The sequence below is a fragment of the Terrapene carolina genome, unplaced genomic scaffold, assembly GCF_002925995.2.
Source record: "Terrapene carolina triunguis isolate 2854851 unplaced genomic scaffold, T_m_triunguis-2.0 Scaffold53, whole genome shotgun sequence".
Taxonomy (NCBI): domain Eukaryota; kingdom Metazoa; phylum Chordata; order Testudines; family Emydidae; genus Terrapene; species Terrapene triunguis.
Window position 1 is genome coordinate 6,675,777 of NW_020664404.1, and position 23,082 is coordinate 6,698,858.

Below are 23,082 nucleotides of genomic sequence, written 5' to 3' on the forward strand. Positions count from 1 at the left end.
CATTGAATCATCTGCTCCATTGTCTTTACCGCTTCCCAAGGAACCCCTTACAAAGGGCTAGTAGGAGGGGCATTGTCTCATTCCTTGTAGGTGTGTATTTGCTTTAGGTGTAGCGTAAGACAAGTTGGTCCTCGTTCATTTTCCAGAAACCGATTAGTTCAGCTGTTACAAGCAATGTACTGTGTCCGTTTATAATAAAGAAGAGCACATGACATTGACCATGCCAAGATGTCCTCACCCGTTTTGATACCGAAATGTGGGTGGAGGCGAGGGAGAGATTGCGCTTGGGACAGAAGGAAATAACCACAAATAGTTACACTTTAAAAAAAAAAAAAAAAAAAAAGAAGAAGAAAAGCGTTATCAAGAATCCGAGCGGTTTCAAGAAGAGCTCGGAATGACACCTATTGAAAAGGCAGTTTGGACCACAGAGTAAGGAAGCGTAACAGAACTGGCTGCGTACTAAATCTTAGACTCTACTTCTGTCTGCGTTGGGAGGTTGAATTGGGACAGAGTCGCTCCAGATCCTTCCTGTTGCTAAACTACATAGCTCATTGTCTCTCTTTGTATCCCTTGGGCTGCTGTTTCAAACTACTAGTTATCTGCTGTTAAACCTCACGCTCCAATTGCCAGCCGTGAACGGCCCTTACCAAACTGTTTAGTTTTAAATGCGCTTTTATTTTCTTGCAAGAAGACAATAAAGAGGTTTCCTTCCACTTTCAAGGCATCCTTTAGCAAGTCGTGTTTTTAAATGGTGCATTCTCTTTAGTTTTCATGCGTTATTTGATGGCATTATCCTTTCACTAATGTGTGAAATGGGCTCGCTTAAGCAAACTGATGCATTAAGAAGCACAAATCCAAATTAAACCCGGTTTACACTGGTCTGAATCCGGAGTCACTCCAGCTGAAATGAACGGCGATGTCTTGGAGTTACATCAGGGGAATTAGCTGATTTTGGCTCAAACGGTATTAAACCCAGCCACTTGCTATTGGAATGGGAGCTGGAATGAACACTTCCATAAAGTATTAAAAACCCATCGTCCTGTCCTTTTAGAAGAAAAAACCCCCACGGTGTAAGTAAATGATCTAAACTGTAGGGGAAGGGAGACCCTCAAATAAATGGTCCCTCGTCTAAAGCGGGGTGGAATTGGTTTGAGTCCATGCACGCCAGTTGGCTTGGATTATCTCACAGCGCCACCGCAAACCTGTCATGCCTCTCTGAAGAGAGCACAAAGATCTCAGGGCGGCTGCGATCCCCCCCTCCTGCCGCCCCAAGTTGTACCCGCAGACAGATTGTTAACTTGGCATTGGAAGGGATGGGGGAAGGGGACCCTAGGTGGGTGGGTGGGCAGTTCTGGGGAAATATTGAGCGGGGGGGGGGGGAATGCTTTCATTTGTCCCTGAAGTGCCAAATTTTGATGGCAGCTGTTGGGGGCAAAGAGGGTGCCCCTCCCCTGACCTGAGTCGGTGCTCTCTGACCCTGCTATGAATCCTTAAAAGCCAGACTCCCCTCAGGGACTGTGGCACACGATCCCCTATTGTCCCGAAACCTGGCACGTTTACCCCTGGGTCAGCGCTCGCTCTCCCTCACCCACGCAGCGAGACAGTGAAGTTTCTACCAAGATTTTGTAACCGATTAGGCTTTATTGGATAAGCATGTTAAGGGAGCCTGGTCTGATTCATTTTTAACATATTAGAAGGACAGCAATCGTCTCTATCACTTGGAGCAGGGAGCGCCAATTATTTGAAAGCCTTTTCTCCCTATTAATACACCATCCAGGGTCAGAACAAGTGGGATTTTTTTCCATCCCAGCTATAGGAATACATTCAGGGGCAAGTTAAATGATATATTACAGTGCCACTGATACAAATATAATGCAAATAAATCGTTCTTAACGCAGGAAATACACTTAAGATTCAGTGGGCGAAGGTAACTTTCCTGTTAGATATAGATCACCCACTATCGTCTGTAAATCTAGTTTGAATACTCTTGATTCCTTTCTTTGATGGTTTAAATGATCTCGACTCATTTCAGAAAGAAACTGCTTTTCACAATTGATAAATTGTATCAAAAGATACTATTATTACACATCACAGTAATGCTTATTTATACAATGTATTGTTGTTAACCACAGAACATAAGCATAGCCATTCTGGGTCGGACCAAAGGTCCATATAGCTCAGTATCCTGTCTTCCCACAGTGGGCAATACCAGGTGCTTCAGAGGGAATGAACAGAACTGATTGTTGCTTTTTTAAAAAAAATGTCAGCCTTTCCTTTTGCTAAACTGACAAATCACTCGATGCATATTTATCAATTCAGGGGGAAAGAAAGGTTAGTGTGGTAAATATCTTTGAACAGAGATCGCGTGGAGATTTATAGTTCATCTAATACCATGTATGTCATGCATGTAGACAGAATAATTTAGAGTCCCCTCTTCGCCCCCCCCCCCCACATCGTGTGTGAATGAAATATACATTTTTTTCGGATGAAAAGATTTAAATATATATTTTTAAATCAACTTTTATAATTATCTAACACTTAGTAGAAAGGCAGGCATTTAAAATGCAACTAACCGTGGTCCCTTTCTTGAATGTAATCAACTAGGTTTGAGACTGAAAAGAATTTTTTATTTCTCCTCCTAAACATAAAGCAGGTTAAAGAGAGGGGCTCTAAATAATGAGGCGAGGAAATCCATGCACTGTCCCTTTAACTATGGAACATCTGATTCCTTCATCTGGCAGATGGTCTTTGAGCACAGATTTGCATTCATTGTCTTGAAATCTGTTTTCGCGTTGGTGTTATATAGATTTCAGGGGAAGATCTATGCACAGATCAGAATACAAAAGGGCCATGAAGAAAATAACGCCAAGCCAAAAAGATTTTTTTTTAAAGTAGGAACCACTTTCTGGTTCATGGATGAAAATATCTATGTCCTATCAGCAGCTACGTTTTTTGCCTAGATGCAACGAAATAAAAAGTTTTAAGGGACGATTTCAGAGCTCTGGTGTAGTGTGAAATTTTGGGTGCATTTTATGGATTGGATATGTGTGGATCTCTCTCTTTCTCCCTCGCTGACGCACACAATCTGTCACCAACCCCTTATAGAGAGCACCTTCTAATGCCCCCAGTTCCTGATATTTGGATTAGATCCTATTTAGTTTTCGCTGAGAATCTTTCTAACGGTGCTCCTAAAAGAATAGCAATAAGACATTCCAGATTTTCAAAAAAGGATGTTTGTTTTATTGTTCATGGTTACAAAACTCATCTGATGGCAGGGACACATACTATAAGTCTCCTAGAGTTTTTTTTCTCTTGTTTAGAATAACAAGATAATACCCTAGACTGAGTGGGTTCTATCTGAGGTTAACACATTGAAAGCGAAGTAATTTTGGTAAGGAACTTATTCAACAATCAGAAAAGTCTGATTACTGTTGCTTTTCCCATTGGCAATTGTTGGTAGCCCGGAGCTGGAGTTATTAGTGTATATCAGCTTTATAATTGTCTGCAATCCTCCAATCGGGTGAGTCTATGCAAATAGAGTTCCCCTAATATGGAAATCTGCTCCGCCCCCTTCCTAGGATGTTTTCTCCCAGTGCTGTAACCCATTGATGGTGACTAGCTTGGGGAAGCATCCTGGCTTCCGCAGTTCGGTGTGTAATCAGATTCTTGCGCTCCATTTCTTCCTTTCTTTCACGATTTATCGCGATTTTTTTTTTTTGGATTAGGCAGCAATCAGTCCTCTCTTCCCGGTGTCTCTGAGAAACAGGTGATCCTGGTTAACAGCGGTCAGTGTTTGGATGCTGTTTCCTCGCCGGCGTTTGCAGGATGATAGGACCGGGCGAGCCTGAATGAGAGCAGAACTTTACTTTGCAAGAGGAAAAACTTTCTATTTTGGGGGGAAGGCGTTTTCACCAAATCTCGTAGCTTCTAAAAGCAGAAGAAGTTGGTTTTAAAGCTGGACTTCTCCACTGGTTTTGGGATCTGTGTGTGCGTGTCAGTTTCAAAAGCGGTTGCATTTTTTTTTTTTTTTAAAGAAACGGTGGCCGGTTGGAATAGACTTTTTAAATGTTTGGGATTCAAGATACTTTAGGAAGAGGACCCATTCTGAAAGAGAAATCTCTCGCTTCTGAAATGGATTCCGTCAGGTCCTGGGTCAGAAATGTTGGGGTGGTGGATGCAAATGTAGCTGCACAAAGGTAATCGAGACTCGTGTTTTCCCGTTTGAAAGCTCCCTTTCCGCCCGCTGTTGTTCAGACTCGCGACTTCAGTTTACTTCCCCGCCCCAGTCAGGGAAAATTCAAGAGGGCAAAGCTGTAGCGAGGGACAAACACAACAGAGGAAGTCAGAGAGCAGAGATTGGACGGGGGAGAGAACACCCATACATAGCAATACAAGCGAACAGTACTACTCTTTAGATCCTTCGATGCCCGAACGTCTGACTAGGAATGTTCTTCCGGCTAAACGTAATGGCCATGCCTATTTCGATCCAAAATCACCTTGTTTTCCTTGATCCCAGGGAATACTTTGTATAGCTAATGTCACCCTCCTCCTCCCCCCCCCCACACTCAGTCTAGATGCACAGGGTTAGGCAGAAAGCGAGCCCAGCATGGGTTTGAGTAACGAGGGAAAGGGGAGATACCTTTACCAAGGTTTTGTCAAAACTGCCGGTATCAGCGGTGCAGCAGAGAGCTCTCATGTGGATGATCTGAGTGGAGTCCTTGACCCTACTTACTAACTCCTCGCGTTAGTTTTGTCAACACAACTTAGATCTCAGCGCTGGCTGGAATATAAAACCTATACAACCTCAGAAGAGGATGCATTCTTGCTTCTGTTTGGGGGATAATCTCTCTATTCCATATTGCCAATAAATACGCTCCAGTGCCGCGTTCTCTTAGTTATAGACTTCCTCTCCTTGTTTGTTTCTCCTTTTATGAGGGAGAGACAGGAACGAAGCCCCCCCTAAACAAAATATGTCCCCATGTTCTTCAAGTATCTCTTTAGAGAGCCTTCGGGCACACGTGTGGGAAGGGGCTGACTCGGCCCGAGAAGAAAGTTGAGGATAGAGACAACTTGATTTGAGGGACATACAACCGCGTTGCATATACGTTGGGCTAGGAATCAATATACAAATACAGCCCTATATGCCCTCACCACCCCCATCTGATCTCTATGGAAGATCTTTCAAGCAGCATGAGAGGAGATGTCATAAATTTGTTTTTTTTTTAAATGACTATTAATAGTTTAATATATGGGGAAGAAAAATACCTCGATGGGGAAAGCGAAAGTAAAACAAATGTTAGATGCACTGTAAGAAAGCGCTAAGTCACAGGGACTAATTGATCGGTGTTCGCATTGGGACGTCACTAATTATCCTAGATGTCTTGTAAAAATACAGTGATCAAAGTTCTTATACTCAAGATGATAAAAATCAAACTATTAAACTGGCGGGGGGGGGGGGGGGAGAAGAGAAGGGGAATTGTGTGTTGCCCAGTCACATTGTACCTGTCCAGTTGGAGTTAGAAATAAAGGGGGATATTTGTAGCTTTCCAAAGAGTCAAATACTTTTCTCAAGTCAGTGAAGCAATAATATTAGATGAATTCATTTCAGGAATTAAATCTGGAGAAAGTAGGAAAACTTCATAGCGATGCTGTAAGTGAGAAATCCTCTTCACCGTATCTGTCTTCTGTGCCTTCCATAAAAATCGACATAAAGAAAAGAGTGGAACCCATTCTGCTAAAAACCTAACCCTAAGATTTAGTATTTTCATTGTATGAAAAGATCCCGAATAATTCAAACTCGGTAAATGCACGGAAGAAATCACCGCATATTCTGTAGAACGTGTGACAAAAATCAGGCAACCTGTGTTTAAATTACACGTAGTTAATCCACAAAACGGCACCGGGGAAGACCCACACGTTGTTTCAAATGGATCAGTAACTAAACAAATATGAAATTGGTAGAAACTTCGCTGCCGAGGAAGGTAGGCACATTGCTTGAAACCAGTTGCCTTCCCACCTCAGTACAGACACCTAGTTGGGAAAAGATTTTAAGAGCTTTGACCTGGGCTAAAGGAAAAGTGAACTCAGTAGGAATTTTATCATTTTTCAGATCCTTTAGCATTTATATTCTATGTTTATTGTAGTATAGACACACCCCTTGCATTGTACCCAACAAATGAGTATGAAAGGGAAAAAGAAGATGGATCAGAGGAGATTATCAAATATTTCTCCGGTTTTGGAATAATTTATCTTGCAATCTTTCCTCTTAATATTCAGGTTCTGTTAATTATTCTTCTCTACAGAGTGGAAATCAAGGCATAAGAGGGGAAATTATTTAATAAAGTTTCCAGACGCTAACATTTGGGAGAAAAAAAGTTCTTCATTTGGCTGCCACCAAAATTCAAGCAGGCTTCACTTTTATTTAATTTAATGTTTTTAATCAAAAGTGATGTGGGTGCACAAAGGTGGAGAGGAAAGCACCGAGATCAAAGTCATTGGTAACAATTGACTGTTAATAACCCAGTGTGCGACATAGACCAGGAGACTCTTACCCCCGCTCTAGAATCATTTTCTGTGTTGATTTTTTTGATTGCTATGCCACCTTTAATTCATTTGTTTCTCTCCCCTCCCTCCCCAATTCCATCTGTTTCCTCCACAGCGGAGTAGCTTTGTCCAGAGCCCACTTCGAAAAACAACCACCTTCCAACTTGAGGAAATCCAATTTCTTTCATTTTGTCCTGGCTCTCTACGACAGGCAGGGGCAGCCGGTGGAAATAGAGAGGACCGCCTTTGTGGACTTCGTAGAAAATGATAAAGTAAGGCCTGTCTATTTTTCTTTCTTTCTTACCTCCCCAAATTTACCGTCCCCGCACACCCCTTCTAGTACCTGCCCTTGTAAAGTAGTGTCATTCTCAGCCACCCTTTCCATAACAACATAACGATCCCTGGTTTTGTGTTCAGGGGTTAGGTAGCAGGACGAGGGCTTAGTCCCCTGTTGTCAACATTCTCTCCTCCTTCGCTGTAATTAACAAGGCTTGTTAATTTCTGCCAGCCCGGGAGATACAATGGGAATTTCATACATCCACTTAAAATAGAATACAATCACACAGGGGTCCAATACATTGTTGTATTTTTTGTTGTTGTTGTTGCATATGCCGGGTCTGCCAGGTTTTATTAGTATCCTAATCGAGCTGGAAGAGCGAGCTGTGATTTGTCATATTATCTGCTAAGCCTGTTCTTTTCAAACTCCAAAGTCAATGGCTGGGTGTCAGAAACGTTTGCTCTTGAGTTTTAGATCCAGGCTTTAAGCAGTTAGAAACCTTCTTCCTTCCCTCCAAACTATGTTTGGTTTTAGTTTAGTTACGGGCAAGGACTTTTAATTATGAAGGACGACATGAATAATTGTCTTCTGATGAATTACAGTCCCAGTTCACCTGAGAGATTTCCCGGTAACATAACCTTCAGGAAATAAATACCGATAATGACTTATTGTAAAACTATTTCATTATTTTGCACGTACAGTTTTGTTTAAAAAAATACCTGCCAGCGTCGGTATGTTAGCCTGCTTAAAATGTGTAAATTCACCCGATAAGGGAAGAGCGTTTTATGTTATAAAGTTGGGAGCTTTATAGCAAGTGGAAAAGTTTCTGCAAATGCCACAGGAAGGGATGTCTGTCCTGGGTCACTCGGAAGGTTAATTTATCCCAATCAGCGGATCCACCTCTCAAAGATCTTTCTTGTCAAATGCATTAGTGATTTGCAAGCGGGTTGCTTTTGTGCTCCAACAGCACCAAACAAATTCTGGGACGATATTTTTAAATCTCTTTCAGGAACAAGGCAATGAAAAGACCAATAACGGCACACACTACAAACTTCAACTCCTTTACAGCAATGGTAAGTCACCTACAAAGACGGCGGCGGGAAAGAAGGAGTTGAGAGCGAAGAACCCATGATAAAGTTTTAGACCTTGCAGAGATCGCTTCTATAAAATACACTGAAGTCCCTTTGTCTCTTTTGGAAGCAAAAATTCTCACTGTGGATAGTTGCTTTTCAGGTCTGGCCAACATGACAGCCTTTAGTAAACCCATGCTTTGAAAAACATCAGCCTTAGACTTTTAGATGATGCTTGATAGGAAGTAAAACGAAATAGAAAAGTTACAGGATGGCTTAGATAAGTAGGGGAAACAATCTCTGTGACTGTTGGATTTCCTATTTCTTCCCATTCTCTCTCTAGGTGTCAGAACTGAACAGGATCTGTTTGTTAGGCTCATCGATTCAGTCACTAAACAGGTGAGCTGAGGCGGGCTTTTGTGTTGTACAATCCTCACTCTCTCATTCCCCTCTCACTCTGTGCTTTATTTTCTCCTCCTGGGCGTCTGTATTGCATACCTTAATTTCCAGTGCATTTGAAAAACAATCTCTCTTAGCCTCTTCCTTCCCTCAGTGATCCTGGGATCTTAACAGTTTTTAAGTGACACTTGGTTATATGCATACTGCCTACCTTGTGCAAAAAAGACTTTTTGAGGGTGGGAATTGCAAGCCATAGTGCTTTGCAGTTTTTAAAAACTTAATATTACAAGAAACAAACAAACAAACCAAAAACCTCCTCCATATACTAATTTCCCTACTTTTCATAGCCCATCACTTACGAAGGACAGAACAAGAATCCAGAAATGTGCAGAGTTCTGCTTACTCATGAAGTCATGTGCAGGTAAGACAATTTTATTGGTGGCATAGGATTTACTCAGTTAATAAGAGTAAGTTTGCTTCCAAAAATGCTAAAAGGGGTTTTCCATATAAGTTGTAGATACGAGGAGTTTTGTTTTTGCGCCGAGAACACTCTTCCATAAGAATAATTTCTCTTTGCCTGGATACAACGTTTTGGTTTGTGTTACATACCAATTTATTTAGTAGTACGGATTTGGAAACCCTGCCTAAGATCTGAACTGCACTATTTTGTTCTGTTTTGCACTGGGTTTGGACAACAAAATGAAAGGGCCCAGAATTCCCAAGTTTGTATTTCTTTAAGCTTTTCCAGTTTGCCCTTCTAAAATGATTACTGTCAGTTTCCAGAACCCACCTGAAAATTAGAAAGAGCTCCTGATTTATTTTTCCCAGGTTACATATTTTAACATTATCAATTAAATGAACATAATTAATGTCCTTTAGTTCTGTCCCCAAAATACATCTTTGAAATAATTTTTTGTTACAAGCAATACTTACGGAACTTCTGCTTTTTTGTAAAATAGACAACAAATTTAGGATGTTGAAATGATAAATTAAAAGATAAAATATTGCTACGGATGTTTTTAATAACATTTGTGTATGTCTTTAGGTACGTGTATCTTATGTATGTACATCTTGCTTCCATGGTAACTTATTATTTTTCCTGCTCACATAATTACTATTTTTGATACATTTAATAATGCAAACAGGCAATGTCCTTATATTAAATTGTGTTAAATTGTGCACAGAATGGTCTTTCATAAAATGAAAGGCAAATCCAACCTTGACCTTTATTAAACACGTTTGTGATTTATTGTAATAGGTTTTTTTAAAAGCTCTTGGATCGAATGTTGCTTGTTTTAAAAAGCACATTGCACTAATAATTTTAAGTATTGCCTTCTAAGTGGATGATATAGTAAAAGCAATTTAATAGGATAGAATTTGTTGCTGAGGAGAAAGTATTTTTCACATTTTTCAAAAGGTAATGGAATAATTGGTGTACCCAGGAAACTGCAATGAGGGTGAAGTATGCAAAAGTGTGTGTGCACACACACACACACACGCGCATGTATGCAAAACTTGCCTCTTATATGTCACCCTCATTAACTGAGTAACTCTATACCATTACTTCTGAACATTGCAAATATTACTTTCATAGATGGGTGTGTTTATATGTGTGATACACAATTTGCTTTTTGTTTTTACATAACATACAATTTGCTCCGTGCATATGTATATATTAAAGAAGAGTGAAGTGGGGCATGTTACTTTTGGTTTTTCTTAAAACTTACGTATTTATTTTAATATATATGCTATCCCTGTTTGTGAAAGGCTTGACTTATCCATACTTAGATAATCATTGGAGAAGCAAAATCTTTGGATTTCTATACACCAGGATCTCTATTTGTAATAACAAAATGACAGCTAGTGTAATCCATTTTTTTCACTCCAGCTGGATGGAGAGAGAATCTATATTAAGAGTCAAAAAAACCAAAACAACCTCCTTTCTTCAAAACAAAATGGACTGATCTTTCCTTTGACAATAACCAACATTTTAAAAGTACTAAATAAACTCTCTGATAAGCTTTTGTATACTGGTCTTCCATTGATGCCTACAAATATATTCCATGCTTGATTTAAGGTAATGTTCTACAAATGTAAACCATTATTCAGTTTGTACTAAACTCCTGCTTGATAGATTAGCCAAGGAAGAATTACAATTCAGGGCTGTCCTTTCCACATAAGACACAGATTAGTGAACCAAATCAAAAGCTCTGTGTAACCTAATCAAGACATTTGATTTTTAAATGTCTTGTTCAGAGATACTTTTAAAACAGGATGCTGCCTATTTTGAAGAGGCATTATACCGTCATTTTGAATAATACCAGGGGGAATGAATGAATCTAACTCTAGTTAAACTTGACATTTTTTTAAGCACAATAATCAAATCCTCCTCGCTCTATGCTGCTTACGTGGTAGCATCAATTTTTAAAGCCCCTACTTTAGTTTGCATTAGGAACAGTACATAAAACATTAATGTACTGTGCCCACTCTGAGGTCCAAACTGATGCCTGTTGTTGTTGATTTTAAATTATAGGGTTTGTTTTCTTTTTCTTGTTAGTTACAGGTAAATAGCCTTTTGATCTTTTGATTTGATTTGTCATAGAAAATCACTCCGATATTCATGCTGGATACAGACAAGTGCATCCAAAACCTCCCTACATCTTCTAGTCAGACAGTGACAGATGTATCCTTAGCAGGAAAGTTGTCTAAATATTGATGCGGATGCAACAATCTGTCATATCAATTGAAAGTTTAAAATCTCAACTCCCACCCCCCACCCCCCCGTATAATGAGTCCCTTCAGTTAGAGCTTTTTATTTATTTATTTATTAATTACAGTTCTGAAAGTTTTAGCAATAGGCTTTATGCATTTGGGCTATGACAGTGTAAAGGGAACTGGCCGTCTGGGATGGCGGTCTCTCTGAAATATACAGTGTCTTTTTCGCTCAATGGTAGGAAATCAAGGTAAACAGTCTCTTCTCATGGAATAATGGTTTGTCGTCCTCTTGTTCTACCAATTATCAACTAAGAGAAAACTAGTTGTTATGCTTCTGCCAGCAGCCCGCGATGCCCTCAGTGTGCAGAGGGTTAAAAGGTATTATAATTTGAACAGAAGTAGTCTCAGGGCCTACAGCTGGCTAATAACAGAGTTGTATTGAGTGCAAGCAAGCCCCACAGCTGTGACTTTCGCCACAAGGCTCAGACTAGACAGGAGCTCTAATCAGCTGGGCCAGGCGGCCACTGGGGCCTGTGTCTTTATCGTCCAGATGGTGTGAATTTAGACACTTTTGTTATGCAATTGCAGGGAGGAGCTGGGAAGAAGAAAACAAAACAAAGGCCACCATGCTGTGAGCTTATTTGAGTTTGAAATTAGAGACAGATTTTTTTTTTAAAGTTGAGAGCTGAATTTTAAAACCATTTTAGTTGGGCTGGTGGGTGGCAGGGGGAGGGGATGCATAAGTCTTTCTTTGATATGGGGCCTTATGGGGCATCTAGTTTCTAGGGCTGGTTTTGTTGTTTGTTGCTTTTTCACCAGTATGCTTCATATTGCTAGACTTACTGTATCCTGTGTGGATATGAGAAAATGACATAGCTCAAAGCGTGGTAAGGATTTATTTTTATGACCATAAGAAGTCTTAGGCCCTGATCCTACAATTTTATGCAAGTGAGTAATTCCAATGGGACCAAAGTAATGACGTGTGTGTGTGTGTGTGTAAAGTTATTCAGGTGCTTAAATATTAGCAGGATCAGGGTCTTAATTTCCACTTCAACCAACGTTATGGGCCCAGTACTGGAGTCAGTGAGATTTTTACCATTGATTTACCTGGGAGCAGGGTCAGCCCAGTAAGGAGCAACTATTATATAACAACCCAGTTGGAAGATTGTCAGTATTTAAATGCCACAGTGATAAGTCGTTTGAAGTACCATGGATAGGGGGGACCTGAAGATTTGAGATGGACTTCAGCTGAAACTCCTGACTGGAATATCCTGAAATTTTGGAAATAATCTGATCCACAACTAAACTGGTCATCTTGTGGAAAGGGGTGGTCCTTTCAGGATAAAATATTTCCTGTGTTGTGGGGCTCAGAAAGTACTAAGGTGAGAGGAAATAGTTTAGTCATCTACCAAAAATGTGCTACACTAGAGGCAAACAATGAGAAAATGAATACATCTCTACCTCGATATAACGCTGTCCTCGGGAGCCAAAAAATCTTACCGCGTTATAGGTGAAACTGTGTTATATCGAACTTGCTTTGATCTGCTGGAGTGTGCAGCCCCCCCCTCCCCCCAGAGCACTGCTTTACTGCATTATATCCAAATTCGTGTTATATCAGGCCGCGTTATATCGGGGTAGAGGTGTATTTGCAAAGTGCTTGGACATCTTCAAGTCAAAGGCATATTTTTAGTAATATATAACGCTTCAAAGCTCATAAATGTGATAAGAAAGTATGCAAAATAAATCTAACAATGAGATGGGTTTATACCAGGAAGCAGGTATGTTGCATCCCAAATCTGCGTAATTTAATCTAAACAACTCTACAACGTGCTGACAAGCTTTCTTGGAAACATGTGTGGACAAAGAGATTTGGTGTAGGTACTATTGCTTTACTCTGTTTGTGTGTTATTGTGACGTTATAATCTGATGTGTCTGTATGAGTTATATGACCATAGGATACCTTTTGAGTATTATTGCAAAGAAAGGAACTGGTTTTTGTTTGTTACAATAAAAAAAAAAAAAGCACACCAGTGTAAAACTCTTTTAAAAACAGAGCTAGTTTTTTTTTGTTTGATAGTGGCAAAGAATATACTGCATTAAAAATGAATAAGAGATTTGCTCCTGATTTCATTTCCAACTGGTCATAATATATGCTGCTTTAAAATAGAAGTCAACCCTCTACTCTTCTAAATGAGGGTTTTCTGTTTATTTTTTCTTTAGAATAGAAAATCTGAAATCTTTGATTTTTATTACCCAAGTATGAAACTTTGTCTAAATGGCCAACGGGCAGTGAAACTTACACAAGGTGCCCTCAAAAACAAGTTAGAAATGGGAGTGAAGGGAGGAGAGAGAATGTCTCAGCCATTGTAAATTATTATAGCTTCACTGAAGTCAATGGAGCTATGACAGTTTACACCAAATAAGTACCTTCCCCAGAGATTCTCATATATCTAGTGAATCCTTTATTTTTAAAGGAATGGACTCAATGGATAACTGTGGGATTGAGACAAAGGAATACAAAGTGTCAAAATCGTTCACGTTAGAACTGCTAATGAAAGAGATCTGCTTGTTGCATACCACCTTGCTGGGCTGTGTAAACTCACAAAGGGAAAGCCAGGCAGTTCCTGTCATGCTACAGCTTGCCGATCGAATGCATGTACTTAAAATGCTTAATAGCTGTGAGGTGGGAAGTTTTACGTCCCTGTTTATATTTTAAGCATTGTATAGCTGAGTATTATTGACTTCAAAAGAGTTAATCCTTCATATTCTATTGCCTTGGACTCATTCATGCATTTTTATCTGTTTTTCCTCTGGTCAGAGCAATTCCCTGCGGAAAGCAGCTGAATTCAGGCTAACTAGGAATTTTGAAAATGCGTTCAGCCCCCTCAAAACCACTGCACATAAAACTGAACAGTCTGGGCCAAATTCAGCTCTCGGTTACATTAGCGTAAATCCAAATAACTTCACGAAAAGGCAATGGGACTAGCTGCTTGGATTTATGCTGCCGTAACTGAAGCTGATCCACTGGCAGTTGGGGCAGAAGGGAATTTTGATACAGTGTGCTTAAATGTTAAGCCGTTTTGCTGATTAAATGTTGTTTCCCGCCGCTAACATCCTGGTTATGTCAAATGGAACTGTTTGATTTACCATAGCATCAGGATTCTCTTAACACGTCTAATGGGCTTGCACACTGTTGCTATGAGCTGTTTTTATAGTGTAGAGATAGCAAGCCCTCCTCCCACCCCCCAATGTATGTGTCAAGCTACCACATCCTTAGCTGGCATAAATCGGTCTAGCTCCATTGAAATCAGTGGAGCTGCACTGGGGTATGCCAGATAAGGATCCTGCCCTTTGGTTTTCAAACAGAATGGGCACGTACAAAGGTCCTGATCTGGTGCCGAGTGCCCTGTCTACATTGACGGCAATGAGAGTTGAGTGCTCCGTTACCTCCCAGACTTGGGCAGCAGCGCTCTCGCAGGATATATGTGCATGCCTGTATATACGTACACAAGCTTACATGCACACACATAGTATGTGTCTGTGTGTATCTTTTAAATAAAGTCCCTATGCCGCACTTTAATCATTGTATCCCTTTGGGGCAGGGATCTTGTTATCTTGCATATGCTTGTAAAGCCCTAGACATAGCCATGGGAGAGAGAACTTGTATGTTGGGTCCAAATTATATTGCATGTTCATCAGAGAGAGGCTGATGCGTACAATTTCTATGCCATCACATTGCTGACCACACTGTATAAACTTTTTATATTACATTCCCATTTATAAATAGGGTTAACAGATGTAGAATAAATGGTCAATCAATTATTACAGAGTCCAACAAGTTGGTAGGTTGCTTATAACCATGGCTTGTCATCAGCTATGACACCTTCTACTGGTGGGCTTTTAACCGTCTAGAACACATGCTGTTCATGTCTGTTACATGCTTACAACATCTGTTAAACATTTATAAATGGAGCCTTAATATAAAGTGTGACCATATTGCTTTCCCTTTTGGCTGAGATTTTCAAAGGAGACTAAGGGGAGCCGAGTGTCTAAACCCCGTTGACATTAAATGGGAGTTGGGCACCTCCCGGAGACCCCTTTGAAAATCCGTTAGAATTTTCTGGATACCACTTAAACGTCCACAATGCCTGTAGTTCAGAGTTCATTGCTTTGCCATTAATACTCATAGAAATCCTCTCATTTTGGTTTCCTCCCTTCTCCAGCCGGTGCTGTGAAAAGAAAAGTTGTGGCAATAGAAACGAGACTCCCTCGGATCCTGTGATCATCGACAGGTAGGAAATAAAGCTCTCTCTTCCACACTATCCAACAAACCAAACCAAACCAAACTGCTGGGGTTGCTTGGAGACAGCCATGGGTCTGTCTCTCTCCTGTGCTTTGATGTCTATGCTGTACAATCCTAAAGGGCTAGCCTAAGAGCTGGTTATTTTCAGAAAGGCTGTGGGCTTCCTTTGGTGGAATTTTTTTATTTTAATGCGGTCCTACATCTACCAATTTAAATTTGACCAAGTATTCTGTGCATGGTAAGTCTCTGAATACTGTCTATTCACCTGGGATGGGATCCAGCTGGATCACTGGAATAGATACAGTTTCAAGTAACCTGGCAGCTTCATTAAAATTCCTTAACAAAATAATGATGTTGCAGTTGTGGCTTTTTTGGGAAACACATGATCCAGGTTTTAAATGCATGGTTTTGGGATTACCATACGTCTTATGCAGAACATCAATTTCACATATTTCTTGGCCTTCAGTTTCTGAGGGGGGAAGTGTGTGTGTGTGTGTGTGTGTTCAGTGACAATGTAAGGAGGCAAATTCGAAACTGATAGAAAAGGAATTTTTTTTTCTTTGCACAGCCTGCAATTAGCCTGTGGAATTAATTGACACAAGATATTGAGGCCAAGAGCTTAGCAGGATATTAAAAGGGGATAACAAGAGTATGCAGCATTCTTTTAATACATACTAAAAAATACTCAACTGAGCGCTTTGCGTAGAAAGATCTTAAGACTTCATGCTTCAAGGCAAATGCTTCTGTCATCAAGGGTCAGGAGGAAACTTTTTCTTGGGACAGGTTATTCTATAGCTACCTATTGCAGGGTTTCTTCTTCTGTGGTACTGGCCATAACTGGAGATAGAATACTGGAGTAGATGGACTATGAGTCCAATTTCTTTGTTCCTCTGTTATGCCTATAACATTAGTAGGATATCTACATAGCATCTACATTTATACTTGGAATTAAGAATGGTCAAGTTAGTTTGAATAAGTATCTATAATTCCCTTTCTTCAAATTGTTACTAGACAATTTGATCCTAATCCTTTATGGAGATTCTGAATTTTTTTAGCTGTTTTTTTTTCTTTGCACCTTCAGATTGTGGCTGAGACCAAAGATGGAAATGCCAAAGAACCCCAGTATTCTGGCTAGAAAAAGAAGTGCTGGACAGATCATATTGAGCTTGTCTGCACAATTTCTAGCCCATATTTGGCTGACTTGAGGTCTGGTTTGAGTCTTATCCAACCTCAAGTCTGAACTTATTGAAGTTTTCCCATTGCAGCTGGGGAGTCGACATGGTACACTGGCGGAGGAGTCAGAAGATCTAGGTCCTATTCCTGGTTCTGCCTCAGACTCTCTGTTTGATCTTGGGCAAGTTACTTTCCTTCTCCATGCCTCAGTTTCCCCATCTGTAAAACAGGAATTATGCTGTTTTAAGTGATTTGACATCTGTGAATGTAAAATGCTATGGAAGGGAAACTATAATTTTATATCAGAGGGGTAGCCGTGTTAGTCTGAATCTGTAAAAAGCAACAGAGGGTCCTGTGGCACCTTTAAGACTAACAGAAGTTTTGGGAGCATAAGCTTTCGTGGGTAAGAACCTCACTTCTTCAGATGCAAGTAATTACTTGCCCACAAAAGCTTATGCTCCCAATACTTCTGTTAGTCTTAAAGGTGCCACAGGACCCTCTGTTGCTTTTTATAATCTTATAGACAGCCCAGGGCTTTTCTTCCTAACCCAACCTTTGCAATACTTCATTTCTGAGGGATCTTTGAAGACATTAAGTGTCATAAAGTCCTTTCACCCCAGTCACCTTCATTGGTGAGAATTCTGCCACATGTTAATGATAACATAGGGCCCTCCCTGTAACAAAGATGATTCCCACCAGATACACGGGAGTATGTTCCAGGTCTCTGTCAACTGTTTCATATGAAGCTTGTTCCTCTCTCTGGCAACCATGAGGGGGACCTTTTGCCAAGTAGATACAAATCAGGTAGAGGGGGATTAGATGCACTACTTAGCAAACAGTCTGTGCATTATACTTGTTTTTAAAGGCCGTCCTCCAGATCAGGGCTGGAGCAGTGTGGGTGGAGTATGCCCTGCCACTGGGGAGCAGTGTGGTCTAGTGAGCAGGGCACTGGACTGGGAGTCCGGAAACGTGAGTTCTTTTCCCAACTCTGCCACTGACTTGCAGTGTGACCTTGGGCAAATTGTTCACCTCTCTGGCATCTGTTTTCCCTCCCACACTTTGTCTGTTTTGTCCGTATGGATTATGAGCTTGCCAGGGCAAGGACAGTCTTAACCTGAGTGATACTATAATGTAAATAGAATAATACTACCTATGATGTACCTATTCTGTGGATAAACAGAATTTAATTTTCCAGAGTCTGGCAATCTGGCACCTTTCCCAAGCACTGAAAGCCCTTTTAGGATTTTCAAACAAAACTATAGTCAATGAATGATCCCCTCTCACCTCCCCACAAATGCTTGTATGTTAGAGAGTAGTATGTGTTTCTGGAATCATCTGAGAAGCTGGATTCTAATTATTTTAGGGGATTTTACATTGTTTGTTGGTAGAAAACAAACTGCTACAGCTAGCCACGCCGCACCAGGTGAAATATCACTTCTGAAAGGCAGGTCACATTCCTCCACAGTCATACATGCTGGTGTGTGTGTGTGTGTGTGTGTGTGTGTGTGTATTTGAAGAGAGGGTTTTTAAAATTATTATTCTAAAGCAGGGGTTGGCAACCTTTCAGAAGTGTGTGCCGAGTCTTCATTTATTCACTCTAATTTAAGGTTTCGCGTGCCAGTAATACATTTTAATGTTTTTAGAAGGTCTCTTTCTATAAGTCTATAATATATAACTTAAACTATTGTTGTATGTAAAGTAAATAAGGTTTTTAAAATGTTTAAGAAGCTTCATTTAAAATTAAATTAAAATGCAGAGCCCCCCGGACTGGTGGCCAGGACCCGGGCAGTGGGAGTGCCACTGAAAATCAGCTCACGTGCACGCGTGCCATAGGTTGCCTACCCCTGTTCTAAATAATGACTTGTTAGTTTAATGTTGGCTTCCTGTATTTATTTATTTATTGTTCTAACTTAAAAATATAAACTTTAAAACTATTCTTAGAGAGAGCTCTGCCACAGATTGAAGCAATATTTAAATATGGAGATGGAGATGTTACAATGTAACAACCGTGTTGGAATGTAGCATTTCTTTGGTGAGTGACTATCACATACGTGAGGGCAACTGTGGCTCTGGATTGAAAGGAGCTAAAGTTCCATCTACACTAAAAAAAAAAATTAATAAATTGCAGGCATGATAACTGAGATCTTTGCTGTCAGCACGGCTTCTGCTGACTAGTCGGGGGCAGGGAGGAGGGGACCCACTTACAACATGACATCATTCTCTTCTGCAGGGCAGGTAGCACACATCAGTGCTTTAATATGGCCCAGAAATGTGCTGCAGTCTCGTATTTTAGCACAGTTCAGGGTCGCTGGTGAAACACAGTTTAGTTCAGTGTGCAATGCAAGATCGAACCATGCCTGGGGCTCATCCTGTTGTCTGGAGTTTTCCAAGGAGCCTGAGGAAGTGAAGTGAGAGCTGGATGCCAACCTCCTTTAGGCTGTTCAGAAAACCCCAGCTGCTGTAACTGCATCCTCTGACACAAGTGGCTGATGCCACATAGATAGACCTTGATACTGCAGACTTGAATTTACTGAGGGGGAAATGCCTTTCTTTTCATAGTAGTTAATGTTAGTCTTGTCATGAGGGAGGACTGCAGGATCAGGCCTAGAGAAAGACTGAAAACTGGAGGAAGAAAGAAGGGATACTGAAGAAAGCTTGATGTTCAGCTGCCCCACGTCCAGAATGAATCTGTGCGAGAAGTGAGACACAACTAGAGCCTTCCATTTAGAAGGGAAGGAAAACAGAGATCACCGAGGGGCTGGCTGGATTGAATACGATGCACTAGCATTCCCTTTCTGCCTCATTCAGTTCATATGCATTGCTGTTGCTGCAAGGGTTTGTGAGAAAATGGTGATTGGCACACGGGAAGGCCCATCTCCATTGTAATCCCTACCATGGTAGGGGACCTGATTGTTACATGGCTAAAACCGGATTCCATCTTGCAGCATAGAAGGGACCAAAACATGCTGCATCACTGCAAAAGGTTGCAGCGTGGTCTGGGAAGAAACCAAACACTTCTTAGTCCCATCTGTTTATTGTTTATATTCACAGTGCATGTTGGGGTGCCCTTTTGTTTCAAGCAGCTTCCCCAGACATTGTGGCAGTTAGTTTTAACTATACTAAGACCCTAACTAAACATATAGGATGCTAACTTAAGAGTGCTAGGAGCAACTAGCCCAGAGTCTATTCCTATTCCGATGCAGGTTGTGCTCTCCCCATCTGACAACATATTAATCTGATCATGCACTCAGATTCAGCCAAGAGGCTGAATTCTTGGCCCAGATCTTCAGCTGGCACGAATCAGTGCAGCTCCATTGGAATTACGCCAGTTTATGCCAGCTGAGGATCTGGCCCCCTTGTGTTTGATCAGAGATCTTACAACCCATCCTTTGAGCTGAAGAATACACCTTTCACCCCTTTAATTATTTTTTGCCTTTTGCCTGCACTCGTAGCCTGGCCTGTTGTAAATTCCACCCTTGTGGTGCTGTGCAGTGACAACTCGGTGACTTTTGTGGCTGAATCGTGGGCATCTTGTGTTTATAGTTAAAGAGGGGGAAATAGTTCAGTGGGAAAAATAACATCAGGCAGCCCTGAACAAAGTCCAAAAATCCTCATGCTGAAAAAACCCATTGCTGCTGTAACCTTTGCTCCGGGGACTCGATTTAGATCCTAAGGACCTCGTAGTTATTTACTTCTCAATCTTGGAAACTGATGTTTTTCTATATGAATTGGAGCATGAATGTTGCCTCGCTTGCATTCGCCAGCCAGCCATCTCCCTGGGTAACTATCTGTAAGTTACCTAATATGGTCCACACCTCTCCAAACGAATGCTGATGCAGAATCCCCCTAAAGACTCATTCCAGCCTTACCAGCGGAAATCACTTACTCAGCAAAACACTGAAGAGTTGTTGCGGTTTTAGGAGCAGGCAGGTGTGCAGAGCTGTTATTGACAGGAAGATTCTTCCCCCCAGTGCTTCCCCTAATGCATAGCTTTACGTGTTTGCTCTTCAGCACATGGATAATGTTGTCAGCAGGATGTTGGTTGGGTGAGTCTCACTTGGGTTTTGCTCTCCCAGTGGTGAAAAGTTTTCTCGCTCTCGGTTGTTGCTGTGTCATTCAGGATTTGATCTGACTGTACAGTGTCCATTTCCTGGTGTCTGGAATATTGTGTACAGGGGGAGTTTTTGGAATAAAATCAGTAAATTTCCCCTCTGAGTTTTCCCCCCGCCCTCGCGGTGGGCCAGATTCTGATCTCATGCACCCTGGTCCCAATTTGAAGACGCTTCCTTGACTTGAATGGAAAGACAACAGATTTACACTGGCGTAACTGAGATTACAATCTGACCTATAGCTATCATTAACGCAAACTATATACTGTACTTGTAATGAGGAATCTTGCTACCCTAAATCCTGCTATTGCAGCCTTCCGTATGCAAAATGGGTCAGATCTCCAACTAGTGTAAACAGACCTAGCGCCACTAGTTTCAGTATATTCATATTTCAGCATGTTCATGCTTTAATTCTATACCCTAACCCAGTCCAGAATAGTTCCCGAATGGGTGTAGCCTCCATTGGATCCTCCCTCTTGGTTTATTTTTTAAGTTATCATCTAGGATCTTGGTAGCGTTATGGACTCTGCAAAATTATCATGTTCTGCCAAAGTCAAGTTGGAGTCTTTCCCGTGGCTGAAATGGCACTTAATGCTGTTGCAATGTATGGCAGCTTCTGGAATGTAGGGTGTTGCCTCTGAGACTAAGATTTTCTCATATGCGGAAGGAAATGCAGGATGACAGTAAAACAGTGCAGGAATTCTTGAGGCAGATCTTTGGGAAATTATAAAGCCTTCCTCTTGCCAATGAAACTTCGCAAGTGGCAGCGGTGGCTTGTGTGGTCTGTATCCTAGATATCACTGAGTCTGGTTATTTTTCAGAGCCTGAAGTGTAACTGAAAAGGAAAACTGGTCTTGTAGGTGAAGCATTGGGCTGGGACTCAGGAGATCTGGGTTCTATCCATTGCTCTGCCAAGGACTCCCTGTGTGACCTGAGGAAAGTCACTTAGGTCCCCATCTACAGAATAGAGATGCTAATGCTTTCTTTCTCCTATCCTCTCTCTGCCTTGTCTATTTAGATGTTGGGACTGTCACTTACTACGTGTACTGTTTAGTACAGCACCTCGCACAATGAGGCCCTGATCTCACTTGTGTCCTCTAGGTGTACTGAACTACAAATGTTACCTGTGCTTACACAGGGGTGCTTTTTGTGGACCATAGAGCAGTTTGAGTCCACTACTGGCTTTGAGTTACTAGAACTTGGAGTTACCAGGCAGCGGAGAGATCCTGGGTTTAGTTCCCATTGTTGAAGTGGGGATTGTTCTGGAAAGAGCCTAATGCACATTTGGGCTCAGTATGGAAGCACTGATAATCCTGGGGATAAAAGAGAGGAACAGAATTTGAGTGAGCTGTGGGGTGAGGTGGGGGATATTATCTTGGTTTAGAGATGTTCTGAACTGCTGCAAAAGACTGAGGGCTAGATGATCCTTACCTGAGGCCAGTGGAGCGATGCCGGTTTATAGCAGCTGAGTATCTGGCACTATAATTTCAGTAGGTGGTGCACCACAGAATTGGTCAGATATTTAGCCATTTGCCGGGCTAGTAAAAAAACCCCAAACCACCAGCACTTGTTAGCATCTCTGCAGAGGAGCCAAAGAAACTGAATTACATGCTTTCACCCTAGGGGGGTCATCCCTTCTCAGCAGAGATGGGGGAAGTGGGGATGCAGTTTGCCCTGCTGCTACCCTTGACATCGCTGCTGTCTGGCTAACCGGAGGGCTGAAGTCTCCAGGGCTGTCTGGCACATTTCACAACCACTGAAAGTCACTTCAGGCAAGACAGTCGCTGCCAGATACAACTATTATGAATGTGCCACTGCAGTGTCCGTGTAGCGTGTTGAAGGGCTGGGTTTGATATGCCAACGTAGGAGAGGGGTTGTGTTGCACCATGTCTTGCTGCAACCCAAGTGACAGCTGTGATTTATACATGCGTTTTTTAGATTGCACACTCCTATTGCTCACTGGCTCGAAATATCTGGAGGCTTCCCTTCGAATTTCTGTTTTTCTGCTTTTAATGCTGTTGGTGGTTTTTCCTGCCATCTGAAGCAGACACGATATGTTCTGATTAGAATGCAGCAGTGGGGGATGGAAGACCTGAATGTTCCCAGTTATGCTACACAGTTGCTGTGTAATCTTAGTCTAGTCACTTAACTGTCCATGCCTCAGTTTCACTTTTGTGTAAAATGGTGGTAATGGCCCATCTTTGTGAAGTGCTTTGAGATCTTGGCATATAAATTCTATTTTTTTTCATACATCTCTTCTAGCAGCAATTCTCAATACTTGGTCACTCTGGAGTTGTTCTATTTGGGCCGCTTTTAATTCTATTCATTTCCCCGCTCCTTGTGAAGCTGCCAGGGTGACGTAAATGACTCTCTGAAGCTACTGCTGCTATGGAGAGAAGTTATGAGAGTAAAGGGACCGCGGCTCTCTGCTGCTCCCCGCAGTCCCCCTCCAGCTATCCCCCTCACTCCTCCGAAGCCTGCAGTGATCTCTGC

The 23,082-nt window shown here is 41.4% G+C and overlaps 1 protein-coding gene across 2 annotated transcripts in view; it reads left to right on the forward strand.

Moving 5' to 3' along the window:
• Positions 1–367: 367 nt before the first annotated feature.
• The window catches only part of EBF2 (EBF transcription factor 2), a 177,363-nt gene continuing 154,648 nt past the window's right edge, over positions 368–23,082 (forward strand). Inside the window, exons 1-6 of one of the 2 annotated variants that reach the window (XM_029912902.1) lie at positions 368–429; positions 6,659–6,815; positions 7,830–7,893; positions 8,234–8,289; positions 8,637–8,710; positions 15,228–15,296. In XM_029912902.1, the coding sequence (XP_029768762.1) occupies positions 395–429; positions 6,659–6,815; positions 7,830–7,893; positions 8,234–8,289; positions 8,637–8,710; positions 15,228–15,296 (455 nt within the window). In that variant the 5' untranslated portion in view covers positions 368–394. Of the gene's footprint in view, positions 430–3,633; positions 4,197–6,658; positions 6,816–7,829; positions 7,894–8,233; positions 8,290–8,636; positions 8,711–15,227; positions 15,297–23,082 lie in introns of those variants that run through there. The other variant, XM_024212148.2, reaches the window with a different exon arrangement.